At 45.6% G+C, this 14,630-nt stretch overlaps 1 protein-coding gene across 4 annotated transcripts in view; it reads right to left on the bottom strand.

Annotated features, from left to right (window-relative positions):
* The window catches only part of MMS19 (MMS19 homolog, cytosolic iron-sulfur assembly component), a 28,984-nt gene that overhangs the window by 1,689 nt on the left and 12,665 nt on the right, over window positions 1-14,630 (bottom strand). The window contains exons 3-26 of one of the 4 annotated variants that reach the window (XM_032491157.1): window positions 14,407-14,507; window positions 13,484-13,569; window positions 13,019-13,093; window positions 12,557-12,626; window positions 12,049-12,177; window positions 11,898-11,959; window positions 8,181-8,267; window positions 7,658-7,732; window positions 7,175-7,252; window positions 6,535-6,673; window positions 6,128-6,282; window positions 5,792-5,870; window positions 5,385-5,510; window positions 5,110-5,191; window positions 4,702-4,802; window positions 4,448-4,597; window positions 3,179-3,334; window positions 2,221-2,320; window positions 1,632-1,734; window positions 1,422-1,490; window positions 1,068-1,194; window positions 538-638; window positions 337-393; window positions 6-192 (exon numbers count right to left, since the gene is read on the bottom strand). In XM_032491157.1, the coding sequence (XP_032347048.1) occupies window positions 6-192; window positions 337-393; window positions 538-638; window positions 1,068-1,194; window positions 1,422-1,490; window positions 1,632-1,734; window positions 2,221-2,320; window positions 3,179-3,334; window positions 4,448-4,597; window positions 4,702-4,802; window positions 5,110-5,191; window positions 5,385-5,510; window positions 5,792-5,870; window positions 6,128-6,282; window positions 6,535-6,673; window positions 7,175-7,252; window positions 7,658-7,732; window positions 8,181-8,267; window positions 11,898-11,959; window positions 12,049-12,177; window positions 12,557-12,626; window positions 13,019-13,093; window positions 13,484-13,569; window positions 14,407-14,507 (2,495 nt within the window). Of the gene's footprint in view, window positions 1-5; window positions 193-336; window positions 394-537; window positions 639-1,067; window positions 1,195-1,421; window positions 1,491-1,631; window positions 1,735-2,220; window positions 2,321-3,178; window positions 3,335-4,447; window positions 4,598-4,701; window positions 4,803-5,109; window positions 5,192-5,384; window positions 5,511-5,791; window positions 5,871-6,127; window positions 6,283-6,534; window positions 6,674-7,174; window positions 7,253-7,657; window positions 7,733-8,180; window positions 8,268-11,897; window positions 11,960-12,048; window positions 12,178-12,556; window positions 12,627-13,018; window positions 13,094-13,483; window positions 13,570-14,406; window positions 14,508-14,630 lie in introns of those variants that run through there. The other 3 variants (XM_032491158.1, XM_014559625.2, XM_032491159.1) reach the window with 3 other exon arrangements.

The following is a 14,630-nucleotide window of genomic DNA, read 5'->3' as shown; positions in this document are numbered from 1 at the left end:
CTCACCTTGGGGAGCAGCATGGAAGCCCCGGACCAAAGCAGGCACGTTATCCGTGAAGAACCGCTGGCGGAACATGATCCGCACTTCGGCGTGGCCAGCACGAGTCAGCACGTCAGTGCAGTCAGACATGAGCAGGGAGAAGCCATCGGCTGCTGCTGGGCCTAGTTCTGGATCACTCAGGAGGCCCATGAGCTGGAGAAAAGAGAGCCTTTGAGGTATGTCAGGAGGAGGGATTTTAAATACCCAAGAAGAGGACAGAAGCCATTTCTGGGAGGAAGAGTGACAGGGAAGTTCCTGTTTAGGTCCTAGGTTCTGCAGTCTCCAGAAGGGACTTACCCGGTCTGTAAGGCAAGAACTGAGTGGATGGTATCTGAGCACTAGGGCCTTTGTGACCTGTAATCAGAGAGAAGAACAGTCAGGGCATGGCACCAAACCCTAGAACCCTGAGAAGCATGCTTATGGTTCAGGGTTAAATGGAGAAATTTTATTTAAGTAGACATAACTGCTCTCTCACAGAAATCCATTCCGACTCCTTACCCAGAGAAGCAGTGTAAAGGCCTGGCTACGACAGGGCCCAGAGCTCAGCCCAGCCTCCACTTTGTCCACAGCCAGCTGTAGGAATTCATCCAGCTGTTGCCCTAAAAAGGAGGGAGGAAATGCTGATGCAAAGGCTACATATGTCTCCTTTAAGAACAAAGGGTGTAAATCATTTCAATGCACATGCCCACTCAGCTCTAGGACACCAGCGTGAGAGCCTGGTATTCTCATAGTGTAGGGTGGCTGGCATTCGAAAAGAGTCAACTTCTAATAAAGAATTACCCCTAATAGCTCCCTGTAGGGAACAGGATGACTGAACCAGATAGAGCACTCTGCTTGTAACCCCTTATCTTATGTCCTATAATGCTTTGCCCAACTCTGGTCTTGACTCTTACCCAAAGGGCTGTCCCTGGGAAAGCCCAATTATATTATTAGCAAGCTCCTTTTAAAAAGCGAATGAGGACCAAACTTTAAGATTTCGTCAGTAGTCGATTCAGGGAGGCTCCCGCCCCATAGCCTCATCCCAGTACCTGCAGGGTGCTTGTTGAGGAGGCCTGCAAAGCACTTGGCAGCAGCGGTGGAGGAGAAGGGGCAGCTGTGGCAGCAGCTCAGCTCTAAAAGTTCTCGCATGAGTTGGTTCAGCTGAGGGATTTCAACCTACAGAAAACCTGGCCATGTCATGGACCCAGAGAACACTTGAACTCCCAGAGATACCCAGGAGAGAGTGGCAGCAGGGGCCGGGGGGATAAGAAGTAAATTCTCCAGTCGGAAAAGTAGAAAATCAGCTTGGCCTGTGACAAATTTCAGCCTAGAAGTCAGCCAGGAACCACCTCCCCTTGTCAGGCTTAAACTAGGACAACTCCCCAAATGTTTCCGTCACTTACAGTTCGAGGCAGGGAGCAGACAAAGGCCATAAGCAGTGCAACCAGCCGCCTCTGCCCTGAGGAGCCATCCTATAAAGGAAGAAGAGCCCTATCAAGCTAGTTCCACCAGCAAGAGGATTGTCTGCCCTGATACCCGTCCCGGGTTAGCCCTAAAAATTTGAAAGACAAAAGTCCCAAGATTCTCCACGATCTGATCCAGCAGATCCTCACCTGGAATGGCTGGAATCTGCCAGGGAAGCTGTTTTCAGGCAGGAAGGAGATGTTGCCATCCAAGAAGAGGGGCACAATGTGGGCGACACTCTGGGCAGCTAAGCTGGGGGGAGAACACTAGGTGTCACCAAGGAGCTGGGGTTCCACAGTAGCCCTGGGGTTCCCAGCAGTCACTGAGTCGGTGGGCCAGAACATGACCACTCACACCTTCAACAGCTACTGACTCAGCACATACATGCCAGGAACCATTCCCGTTCTAGGCCCTGGTGCTACAGTAGTGAACCAGACAGATCAAATCCCTATTCTAGAGCTTAGTCTAGTGAGAATCAGTGTATATATAAAAAGTGCTCCACAAGTGACTCATACGTACATCAGCAGCTAAGAACCATTAGTTCATGGCTCCCCCACCCCACAGTCCATGGTGCTAAAAAGCCCCTTCCTCTTACTTTGCCAGCAAGACTTACAAAACAAGTAACTGCCTCCATGTTAAAATCTAGGTAGCAGGACAGTTCAGAAGGTAGTTACCTGCTGCTGCTTCCCAAGAATTCTATCCTCCCTATGATCAAGTCACATCCATGATTATACTCACTCAGGGCTCAAGTGGGTGGTGGCAGTGCCAATGACAGACACCATGGCGGCCAAGACCTCATCCTCCAACAGCACTTTTTTCAGAACTGAGTGCTCCTTCTCTACAAAATTAAAACATACACACACAGAGACACATACAATCACAGGCCATGACTGGGTCAGATGAGTAGGTCCTGTCATCACTGTGACTCTGAGCCTTGACTCTGGCTTCAACAGCAGCAGTTTTTAACCTGTCCCCTAGTAGTGCTGTAGCCCTGAGAACCAGCAAGGCACCAGAAGTGGGAGCGTCTAACGCAGGCTATGGAGAGCTCTCGAGAACTTTGTGCAGTCCTTAGGTGGGGCAACAGGGGGAAATAAGGCTAACTAATATGAACATTCTTAACCCCAGAAATAGTTACCTTGGTCTTTTCAAAAACTTAAAGGTAACATGGATTTATCCTCATGGGTCCTTTCATACAGCAGCTACCATACGTATATACATACACATACACAAACATTTCTGATGCCAAGCAGTATGCATTATCTTACTTAATCCTTACCAACTACCCTGTGATATAGATATTACTCTTTATCTCTCCCTTACAAAGGGAGGAAACAGAAGCTTAAAAAGGCTAAATATCTTCACCTAAGTCAGGAAGTGGTAGAGCTGAAGATGAAACCCAACCAGGTCTGCTTGACTTAAGAGTCCAATTCTAACTAATCTAATTACACAGCAATTAAAGAGGGGAAATGTGTGCATCCTTTTGAGTGTTGCTAACACTGGTAGACTTGGGTTCCTGCCATTGGTCAGCGTGGCACTCTGTGCTTGGAGTGAAACCTCATTATGTGGACAAAAGATTGAAAGGAAGCCTCTGCTAGCACAGAATGCAATACCAGAGGTACCCTGAGGGTGGCAGTGCTGTTCAACACTAGTGGAAGGCCAAACCCAGGGGTGGGAGGGATGAGGTGGAGGAAGTTACCTGGCATGGAAGCCTGCACGGCCAAGGCAAGCAGGCAAGGTATAGCTGTCTGGTGGAAATACCAGCAGCTCTCGGGGTCTCGCTGGCATTTCTCTGCCACCTGCTGCAGGCTCTGACAGACAGCAATAACTTCACTGGTTCCTGCGACCGTATTCCCTGTGGTGAGAAAGTATTCTCTGTAAGTTTTTCTTAAAAGCACTTCCAGGTCTGTCAGATACAGAACATGGGAAGAATACTCAAAGACAAGGGACTGAAGAGACAAAGAGTGTCTTATAAAGAGCCAAGTCACTTTATTCAGGAGCCAAGACCTGCCCTGCCAGCTCTGCAACAGAAGCATTCATACACAGCTGATCCTTGAACAACGTGGGGGTGAGGGGCACCAACCGTCCCGTGCAGTTGAAAATCCATGTGTAACTTATAATCAGCCCTCTGAATACATGGTTTCTCTGTACCTGCAGTTCTGCGTCTGCAAACTCAACTCAGATTGTGGAGGACTGTGGTTTTTACTATTGAAAAAAATCTGTGTGTAAGTGAACCTGCACAGTTCAAACTTGTGTTGTTCAAGGGTCAACTGTACATTTTTGCATTTAGTTTTCATAACAACCCTAAAGTATCATTTCTCTAATTTTATAGAGAAGGATGTGGAGGCTCAATGAATTTCCAGTGGTTTTTCCAGGGTCACAGTAAGTGCAAAGTCAGGAATCAAACCCAGGCCACGCTCTGAGTGCAGTATTCTTTCTACTCTACATCACTGCGGGATCATCCACTGGCGACTAGATCTACCACAGAGGGCCAGGCAGTGCAGAGGGGGCCCGTGGGGGGCATGCATAGGTTCACAGTGCTGTCATTTATGCCACTTATGAGGAGCAGTGCTTCTCAAACTCCAGGGTGTGTACCAGTTACCTGGAGATACCGTTACAATGCAGATTCTGATCAGTGGGGCCTGAGATTCTGCATTTCTAACAAGCTCCCAGATAATGCCCACATTGCTGGTTGATGGACCCTATTTTGAGTAGCCTAACCTTATAGTGGTGCTTTTCAACGGACTCCCCTGGGCATTCTTAATAAACGTTACCCAAGTCTCATCCCTCCTGAGAGACTGATTCCGTTGGACTGAGTGAGGCCCAGGCACTCAAGAGTTTTTTTTTTAAAGTTCCCATGCAACTCTCATAGCCACCACTGGAACCACTGCTTTAGAGGCTTCAAATCCAAACCTGACTACGGTTCCCCCTTTAGCCCAGCTCCTTGATGACTGTTCCTGGTAGTTACCTTTGTTCATATGGCAGAGGTGCTGCAGCAGAAGAGGCAGGGTCTCCTTGACAATGCTGGGATGTGTTGATATAGCTGACAAGGCTTGCAGGCAGCGCAGATGCCGGGAGCATTTAGTGGGCCCATCCCCTCTAGCCAAATCTGACTCCTCTGAAAGCAACCCAGAAGACCAGGTTTCACTGTTTGATGGCAAGCATGAAGGTGCCCAAACCTCCCTGGGAAGGGCCAGGCCACAGAAGACCAGAGACATGTACCTATACACAGCTCCTCAGCAAGCTTGGGCACTAAGTGGCTGCTGAAGGCCACAGGGTAAAGAGTGGCCAGGATTCCTGATGCTTCCAGTGCTGCCACCCTGCTGAGGGACAGGACAGACGAGCATTAGCTGAGCCGTGGCCCACAGCTCTCTTGCCTAGGCCTGCCATTAGTTAGATGCAGGAGAGTGGGCTCCCGAGGCCACCTTGCTGAAGAGTAGGACTCAAGTACCTACACCACTAAGTTGGACAGCACTTCTATTAACACCCAAGAAAAGAGAGCAGTCCCACACCTCCAACCGGTTAGCAGCCAGAGCCAAGCACAGAGCCTGCTTCCCCTAGGGAAAGCCAAGGGTCAGAAGCACAGAGCTCTGGAACAGCCTGCTCTGTCTTGCCGCTTTAGATTCTCACCAACTCGGGGAATCCTCCTCCAGGAAGCTCAGTCTGTATAGGTGACCCACTGCCAGCTCCAAGTCCCCAGGAGACAGGAGATCTGTGTTAGAAGGAAACGTGAAATTCATCTTTTTTCCCATTTAGCCACCACAACCCTTCTCAAAGTCCTCACAGAAATCCCAAATCATCCATAGTTGTAGTGAGAACCAGGGAATTAAGACTGCTCTTCACTTAAGACAGAAAATTACATGAAAGGGATCAATACTCCTCTTTTCTCTTTCGCTTAAGTATACCTGGCTGGGCACCCAAGACTGTGAGTGTACGGATGCCAACAAGCTGAAGCTGGGTGCTGGGGTCTGTCAGGGCCATGAACACCAGTGAGCACAGCTGGTCCTTGAAGCCACTCAGAGGCCTTTCATCTAGGGAGAGACAGAGTCCAGGTAAGAAGGAAGCCCTCGTCAGCAGTGATGCAAAGATAACTTGGGGCATATTTAAAGAATTTAATCTATCGGGTATCAAGGGAGTAGACTAGAAAAAAATAAACAGGCCTCATCTGTTAAGTGTTCTCTTGTGCTACAACCTCAGAACAACAGGTCCACTGTTCTAGACTACTTCTCTGTAGCACTCTTTGCCTGCCATCTTTTAGAGGGCCACAGTGCTCAGCAGCCCCCAGGATACCACAGCTGGAAGGTGGCCTCACCCTTGTCTTCATAGCTCCATTTCTGTTGCAGCTTCAAGAAACCCAGGATCATTTCAAGGATTGTCCGCCGCTGGTTGCTCTGTAATGTTTTAAGGGATATTAAGAGTCAAAGAATATTTTCTAAATGATTTCACTCCTGTGACTGTGGAAGTGGGGAGAATTATCCTTGTAGGTAAGAGTGTCAGAAAAAGAGTGAATAAGGGAGCTAGCAGCGGCTAATGGGAGCAAAACACAAGGTCTGCTATCTGAGCCCAAGCTCAATGCTTAGCTTTCTCTGCGAGAAAGGGATCCTAGCGAGGGGTCCCATCATTTCCTCAGAAGATTCTGCTTCCTTACCTGAGTGTGCTTGTGGAACTGTTCCAGCAGTAGAGGCAGCACATTGCTGGTGATGTGGTCACAGGCCCGGGCAGACGCACCTGCGGCCGCCTGCAACAGTTTGGCACTAGGCCACACCAGTTTCATATCCGGTTCACACAGATGGTGCCTGCAGTCTAGAGAGGCAGCACATCACAGATCTGGGGAGTAGGCTGAATGTTGCCTGGTTCCCCTGCAGGCCACAGAAGTTGGACGCTGAGCCCTGGGACAGTTGGCTAGCAGTTACCATTCAAATTGCTTTCAATTCAAAGCAGGGCTCCAGTACCCAAATCACTGAACATGGGAGGTTACTTATGAAAGGTTATTGGCCTTAAGGAATTTCTCTTTGTTGTGCTCACTCCCCTTTCTAGCTGCCATGGCCCCGTTACCCTGTAGAATGTTGCTAAGGAAGGAGTCAAGGAGGTCCTCAGCATCAGCCCTCAGCACAGAGCGAGACAAACACGCAGTCAGGGAGTTAAGGGCGGCCAGGCCCTCGGCCTCTACCCGCTCACTTGCCGTCTGGAACACCTGTCAGGGAGGGATCCCATGGCTACTGAGGTGAGCCTGCACCAGCTACGACCCCACCCACCTGCTCCCTATTTCCTTTTGGGGGGTGGTGAGAACCTTTAGGGCACAGCAATGGAAATTAGCCCCTCAATTTCTTCTCAATTGGTATATTCTAAGTCCTTAGTCCCACTAGGACCCATACACATACTTTCTGAGAAACTGAATGCTGACCTTGAGCAGTGGTTGTTGGGATCCCCTTATCCCACGTCTCCTCCTCTCCCCCTCTGCTCTGCATGACCTGTGCTCCTTAGCATGGAAGGACAGGAGGTGGGCACTGTGTGAAGTTGATCATGTGCCATCACCAAGCTGACCCTACCTTTGTCATTCAACTAGAAGTCTGCCCCCTTGTGCTTGCTGAATAACCCGGCACAGCAACAGAGGGAAAAGGACAGGGTGTGTTATTTCCCCTCATGCCTGACAACTAGGAGTTAACAGTAGTGAGTTTATCTAAGTAACACTCACCTCTCTGCGGATAGAAGCCCAAAGGCTAGGGAGGAAGTCCTTTAGTTCTTTCTGTCCATATACAGCACAGCAAGCATTCTGCCAAGGAAATCACAGGTAACAGCTATCAACACACCCAGACTTCCTAGAACATGCTGCCACTTCAGCATAATGGCACCCAAAAGACCCTGGTTTTCAGCAGTAAAACCAGCAGGATTTCATAACCATCCTTCCTAGGTCACTGAAAAATAGGAGCTTATCCTGATAGATGAAAAACAAGCATGATGAGGGAGACCTGGTCAGCCTTCCTTGGTTGCCACTCAGATATTACAGGACACGACAAAATGCAGCTCGGGGCTTTAGGTCAACATAGAGGCCGAGATCCTGTGTATCCCTCTCTTGAAGCCCACTGAACTGTTCTCTGGCTCTCCAAGATCCATAATCCTTTAGCATCCTTAAACTGTTTAAAGGCAGCCAGATCCTCGAAAGAGAAAAATCACTCACCAGAGTCTGCAAAGAATCCAGCTTGGCACTCAGAATCTCGGAGTCCACTTTCTCAATCATCAGGGGCAGCAGGAACTGTAGGAGAGAAGGAAGAACTGAAGCCTGAGATATGGGTAGTGTCACAACCACACCAAGGCCAACCACGTCCTCGCTGCCACCACTCCCCAGGGGTAGGTGGTACTACATCAAGGAGCTACACTTGAATCAGGAGTTGTCACTCTAAACCAACCTTCCTGCCAAGCTGTGGCCAGACTCCTAGTGACCTGAAAAATGGGACAGCTGGCAAAGCTATAGAGTTTCAAAAGATAGCACCATATAGGGATTGGATTACTATTTTAAATGAAGAAATGGTAGTTTTCTACTTTGAAGGTCTGAAGATACTTGCCACATAAGCCTGCAGACACTTTCAGGAAGCCATACCCTAAAATGTATACTGGATCTTCCTTTCCCCCATGCTTTTACTGTTCTTTCTTCAGAACCTTCTATGGGCTGAGTTTGCATCTCTAACTTTGGCTAGACCCACCTCAGCAAATCGGGGTGTAGAAGCCAGCACAGCTCGAAGACTCAGGATGAGATCTTCTCTCTGGATACCATGGGGATCATTAGGTGGCTGGAAAAGGAAGAAGGGGCATGGGCTTGTATATAATTCTTCAGACCATCCCTGGACAAAGGAATGTACCCTGCAGAATAGGGTAAGATTTATACCCAATCTGGCAGAAGAGTATGGTATGAGGCCCCAGAAGGAAGACAGCTTGCTCTTACATACTCTTGGGAATTTTTGTCTGTTGGGTGTTTATTTTCTATCTGATCACATGGTTTCTATTTGATCTATCATCTCACCACTCAGAGATAAGCATCCTTAGCTTTCTGGTGCAACTTTCTTCTTTGTATATATAGTATTATGACTATGTGATTGGTAGACACTGTTTCCCTTTAAAATATATATACTTTAAAAAGATGTGATGTTTTGAATATATGGTTTGCAATCTATTCTTTCACTTAATATATTAGGTACATTTTTTTCATGGTATTAAATTATTCTTTCAAAACATTAGCTTTAGTGGCTGATACTATTTCATTGTTGAAATAGTATTTCATGGTTGAGACACAATTTATTTAAATAATCCCCCTTGATGGACATTTCTGTTTTTTCACTCTTATAAAAAGCTGTAACTCTGGCAATATAAAAAGCATTGATGATTTCTGCATCAAGAAGCCAGATTTTTTTAATTGAAATATAGTTGATTTACAATATTATGTTAGTTTCAGGTGTACAGCAAAGATACACACACACACACAGACACAACTAGGAGTTGAGCTGAGTGCTGAGATTTTCTAACCCCTTCCAGTCCTTCTGCTTGGAGCCAGACTTCTCCTCTAGGGAGATCTAAGGTCTTTTTTCTGAAAGAACCTGACTAGCCCAAGGGGAAGAACACATTGGGGGTTCCCAAACTGTCCATGTAAGCCATTCTACAGTGAAGCTCATGTTTAACCAGCCCATTCTATGTGCTCAGAGCTCCCACTCAACTTTATAATCTTCATGTTGAAATATATGCATGGAATCCCAAGGATTACCAGAAATCTGAAGAAAGCCTCTAACCTGGAAACAGAGACCAAAATAAATTGAAAAAAACGTGGGAGGAAGCAAAGGCCACATTAAGTGGGGAGTTTTCAAAAAAGGTAAGAAAGTAATTCATTCATGGATTAAATAAGGACAGAATGCCACTTAAAAACAAACAAACCCAAAAACATTTAAGAGGTCATCAAAAATGACAACAAAAGGCCCTGGGAAATTCAAAGCATAAGTGCAGAAATGAAAAAAAAAAAAATCAACAGAAGGGGTTACTGGGAGATCCGCTGGTCCTGGGCATTTCTGTCCTCAGATCCACTCCTGGGCTGACTGCATTTCCCAGGCTCCCATAATAGCCTGGGTTCACCAATGGGAGGCACTTGTAGAATAATGCACTCAGGAAGTTAATAAGGGATGTACACCACCGAAATGAGGGAGTAAACCATAAAATGAGGAATAAATAAACACAGGAAATAGGGGGTTTAATCCAAGAGACAGGATAAAGGAATCCCCATATGATGGTAAAGAAAGATTCAGTATCTCCTCTCCATTAGGAGTAGGAAGCAACCAGTTGAGACTGTATGGCCAAGTTAAGAATGGTTTTTACATTTTTAAGTGGTTGAAAAAAAACCCAAAAGAATAATATGTTATGACACATGAAAAGTATATGAAATTTAAATTTCCATGTCCATGAATGAAGTTTTATTGCAATATAGCCATTGTACCACATTCCAGTGTCTATAGCCATTTTTGTGCTAGAACAGCTGAGGTGAGGCATTTCCACAGAGACCACATGGCCCACAAAGCCTACAACAGTAACTACCTAGCTCTAACAGGAAGTTTGCCGACCCTTGCTCTAGCGTGAGCATATAGGATAGGAACCATCACTTATCCTGACGTGATCCAGTATGATGATGGCGTATGGCTAAAACAGATTTGTAAGACCATAAAGAATATTTCTAATGTAAATTGTTACACTAAAAGCCAGCTGTCCGTATTTTAATTGACAAGAGCTTTCTGCTTCCCATAGACTGCAGTGCAGAAGAACACACACAAGTCTGCTCAAACAAGAGAAATTCTTTTATCATTGTCTATAACCTTGTTTTGCCTAGAACATCTCTGAGAAAATATAACAGCTGGGAGCAGTGATTAAAGGGAAAGTGGATGTTGGCGGTAAAAGGGTATAAAGAGACTTAATTCTCTATCCTTTAGAGCATGTTAATCATGCTCATTGTATTATCTTTCAAGAAAATAAAGGACATACTCTTCCCCACTCCAAAATTATAAGTGCATATGTTCCAGCAATTCCACTTTTAGGAATTTATCCTACTGTTATACCCATATATGTATGAAATGACACATGTACAGGTAGGGGATGTAAGTGGCTTACAACAAAAAAGATTAACAAAAGATTAACTTTTATCCCATAGAGGACAAGTGAAATTAATTAGGTGTATCCATGCAAAGGAAAAGTACACAGTCATAAAGAATAAAGAGCTAATTTATATACTATTATGGAACACTCTCCAAGATGTACTGTTAAGTGAAAAAGGCAGAGTATGGGAAAAATATACTACCATCTTTGTAGGGGAGGGGGAGCATTTGATTATATATCGATGAAAAAGCTCTGTAAGACTCAGACATAATTGATAAAACTCGTCAACAATGGAGAAATAAACTTGATGGTAGGTGGATTTTTCACATTTTTGTACCTTTTTTATTTTGAATCATGTGAATGTATTATCTTTTCAAAACAAACAAAATAAGAGAGGAAAAACAGAGAAACCTAGCAGCCTAACCAAAAGTTCTCGATTTCAAAGGCTTAAGTTCTTCTGAGTAGAAAGAGTGTTATTGATTACAAAAGAGATGAAAATGGTATTAGGAGAGAGGTGGTTCCAAGCAACATGATGTCAACTAAAATAAACTGGTGAGAAATTCCCCACGGCAAAAATGGCTGTGTAACTTTAAAGGCAGTGAGAGTCAATACTCAGATGTTTGGTGTGCTGTGATATATAACTTCTTTCATTTTTTCCAAATCACTAATGCCTGCAGTACACATACCCATGCACACCCATACAGTGATGAGACCCTGAGTATCTGTAAATAGAAGGGAAATTAAGATGCAGAGTGGGAGGAAGGTCCAAGGGGGTCAGAGCAAGCACCTCTTGTACATACTATGCTCAATTGTGTCTTTGTTTTGTCAGTTTGTTTCTATTGCCTGAGATGCCCCCTCCAACTCCAAGATCATATCCTATGCATCCCTCAGAAACCAAATGAACTCCTATCTTATCTGTGAAGTCAGTTCCTGCCTACTCTAGCTCACACTGAACTCTGTCTTCTTTGAACAACTATACCACCATCTGTTTTGGTTCATAATCTCTTATTGTTACTTAAATGTTTCAGCTTTCAAGGGCAGGAATCATGTTTTATAATCCTGTAGCCCTAAGCACTAAGTATACTGTTACAGAGCTCCCCAAATACCTGCTGAATTGAACCCTTCCTCCCATGGCAAATGTTCCTCCACTCCCCAGTTTGCCAAAATGTAAGTTCTTGAAGGCAGGGATTGTTTATTTAGTTCATTGCTGTGCCCTTACAGTGCCTAGAATTGGGCCTGGCACACAATAGACAGTCAACGAATATTTGAATGAATAAATGAAAGGTACTACTTACAGGGGTAAAATCAATAGGGAAGTAGCAGGATGTCACTTCAAACAACTCCTCCACAAAGGGCCCTAGGGCAACAGAGGAACAATGAATGAGGACTTATAAACCTCTCATCTGACATGCCCTAACCAGCTAATTCATGGCTACAAGGACATACCCAAGCTGTAGTCCCTGGAGATGAGGTCATGGACGATGCGGAAGGCCACCAGAAGATTACGGGGATCCTTCTCCCCATCCATCACCTGGATGAAGCCAAAGGTGAAGTCAGCTCCTAGGCCCTTCAGCTCTGGGGAGGAGAGAACAAGGTCACTGCTGTCTTACGAGACAGAAAGCTGGGGCTTTCTTCTGGCCTGCGTTCTCCCTCTGCTATCACTGCCTCCCCTTTCCTGCGTCCCAGAGCAGACCCTTTATGTTTTCCTATTCCATGAGAGTTCTCAGTGAAGAGGAGATGCGCAACAATATATAACTGTTACAGAGGTAGGAATTTAAAGCAGCTCACACTCTACCCTTCCTTTACTGAGGAGTGTGTGGACCTCCAGTTTCCCTTTATCATTCTCTCAGAGCCCTGGCTTTTCTATATTACCCCCAGGCTAAAATGAGTCCTAATAACGGGGGGAAGAAGATGTGCTCACTTTTCAGATTTCCCAGAAAGCCCTGCCTCTTACCTTCTTCCCGGGTTCGCATGAAGTTGGTGATGATACTGTAGACTGTGTGTCGGTCCACCTGTGGCAGGGACTTGGTGGGAGAGACAGGAAGTAAGTAAAGAATGTGCCCAAAGAATACCTCAGCTGACAAAACTACTTCCTGCTTCACAATCTCTAAGTGGCCAGTGCTCTTTATCCTAGTGTAAGATAAACCTGAGAGGAGATGCAGAGTAAGGATATTGGCCCAGCAGTGGACTAATAATCAAAACCTGTCTGCCGTATGCCTTACTTTCTTTCGGTGTAAGGCGACACAGGTCAGACATACGGCATGCCTCCCTTCCTTCTACGGTAGCAAGGGATAGCATATGAACACAGTCAAAGACCTGAAAGTTCAGAACTTAGAAGGCAATGTTTTTTTGCCATCTAATTCTAGTTATGTCAAGGGCTGGGATACAGAGGAGAATACTGACTGTTATCACTCACCTGTACATGGACCTCCTGGAAGATGGCTTTAAGCACGGAGACAGCCAGCCCTGGGGGCAAGGCCACACACAGGCTCTGGGGGAGAAGAGAAGTGTGAGCAGGGAGGGAATTCTGGGAATTCTAACACAGTCTTCAAGACACACGCCTCAAACAGGGCTAATTAGCTACAGTGTGATCACAACATCCAGGTCAGGAAGAAGGGCTAACAGGGAGAAATGTGGTCCCTTTTCTCAAGCTGATTAGCTCTCTGCAGCTCCTTCCAGTTTGGCTCTGAATTCTAGTCCTCAAAGGATACTTTTACTCCCTAGACTAAAAACAGAAGTGGAGCTGGCTGATGCTAGTGTAGTCCTAATCTGGGCGTCTGCTTTGAAGCACTTGAAGTCTTGCCCGCTAAAGGTAAGGAGAGAATTCACTGGAAAAAGGTTCCTGCAAACATGGTATGTAATACAAAAGAGGAGAACTCACAAGTGCCCTCAAACCTTGTAGGACAGATGGGATCACAAGATGATGGTCCTTCAGCCGGTTCTCATAGAAGAGGATCAGATGTACCACTGCACAAACCAGAAATTCAGCCATTAGTTTACACAGGCTGGAGGAGGGCCCACCAGCTTTGTTCCTCCCCAAAGTCTGTAAGGGCTGTTCCTGCTTGGGCTTCACTACAAATCTTCCCCTTCACCAAGAAATATGTCCAAAGCCCTCTCATTTGAGGGTGCCTTCCTTGATCTGTCAGGAAAATAGGTGAACACCTTTTATTATCCGTTCTCACATGGGTCCACAGTCAAACCCATTCTCAACCCCAGAACTGCCTTTCTACAGAACTGGGGTTGGCAAATTTTCTCAAAGGGCCAGACAGTAAATATTTCAGGCGTGCAGAACATAGTATGTCACAACTACTCAACTGGGCCGCTGTGACACAAAAGCAGCATAAACAATAGATAAATAAATGGGCATGGCTATATGTGAATAAAACTTTTTTAAAAAATAAAAACAGGCTGTAGTTTGCCTACCCCTGCTATTGAAGATAAATAAATGGTTAGCTTTTCTCATGACTTCAAAGCTCTTTGATATTTCATTACTTTTCTACCCCATCTATGAAACATTTTACAGAGAGGGGAAGATATGCTGAAAAAAACTGTCTAAGGCTACTTCTTGAAATCCATGTCCTGGGTCGCAATTCTTATCTTTCATATATATATATATATATATATATAGAGAGAGAGAGAGAGAGAGAGAGAGAGAGAGAGAGAGAGTGAGGGAGAGAGAGAGAAGAATGAAGACCCTGAATTAGGAGTTCACAGATACCTTATGTCCTCCCTCTCTCCCTATAAAGTTGGCTTTAATAGTCAAGAAAGGCCTTGGCTCAGCACTCATACTAGTGATGCCAGTACCTTCCTTCTCCAGGAGCAAGGAGTGACACTGGAGTAGCACCTGTGACAAAAGCTGGATTCCTCGTGCCCGAGTTCGGGGTTCTGGATTCTCTAGAGAAGACCTGGGAGGAAGTAAGATAGAGAGAGCCTTACATTATCCAGTTCAAACTTTTGAAGTAACTATTTTGCAGTCAGTCACATGCACCCCCCACCCCGCTTCCCCGCCCCTGCATGGAAGCCAGCCC

The sequence above is a fragment of the Camelus ferus genome, chromosome 11 (genome assembly GCF_009834535.1).
Source record: "Camelus ferus isolate YT-003-E chromosome 11, BCGSAC_Cfer_1.0, whole genome shotgun sequence".
In the NCBI taxonomy this organism is placed as follows: Eukaryota; Metazoa; Chordata; class Mammalia; order Artiodactyla; family Camelidae; genus Camelus; species Camelus ferus.
This window is presented reverse-complemented; position numbering and strand designations above follow the sequence as displayed.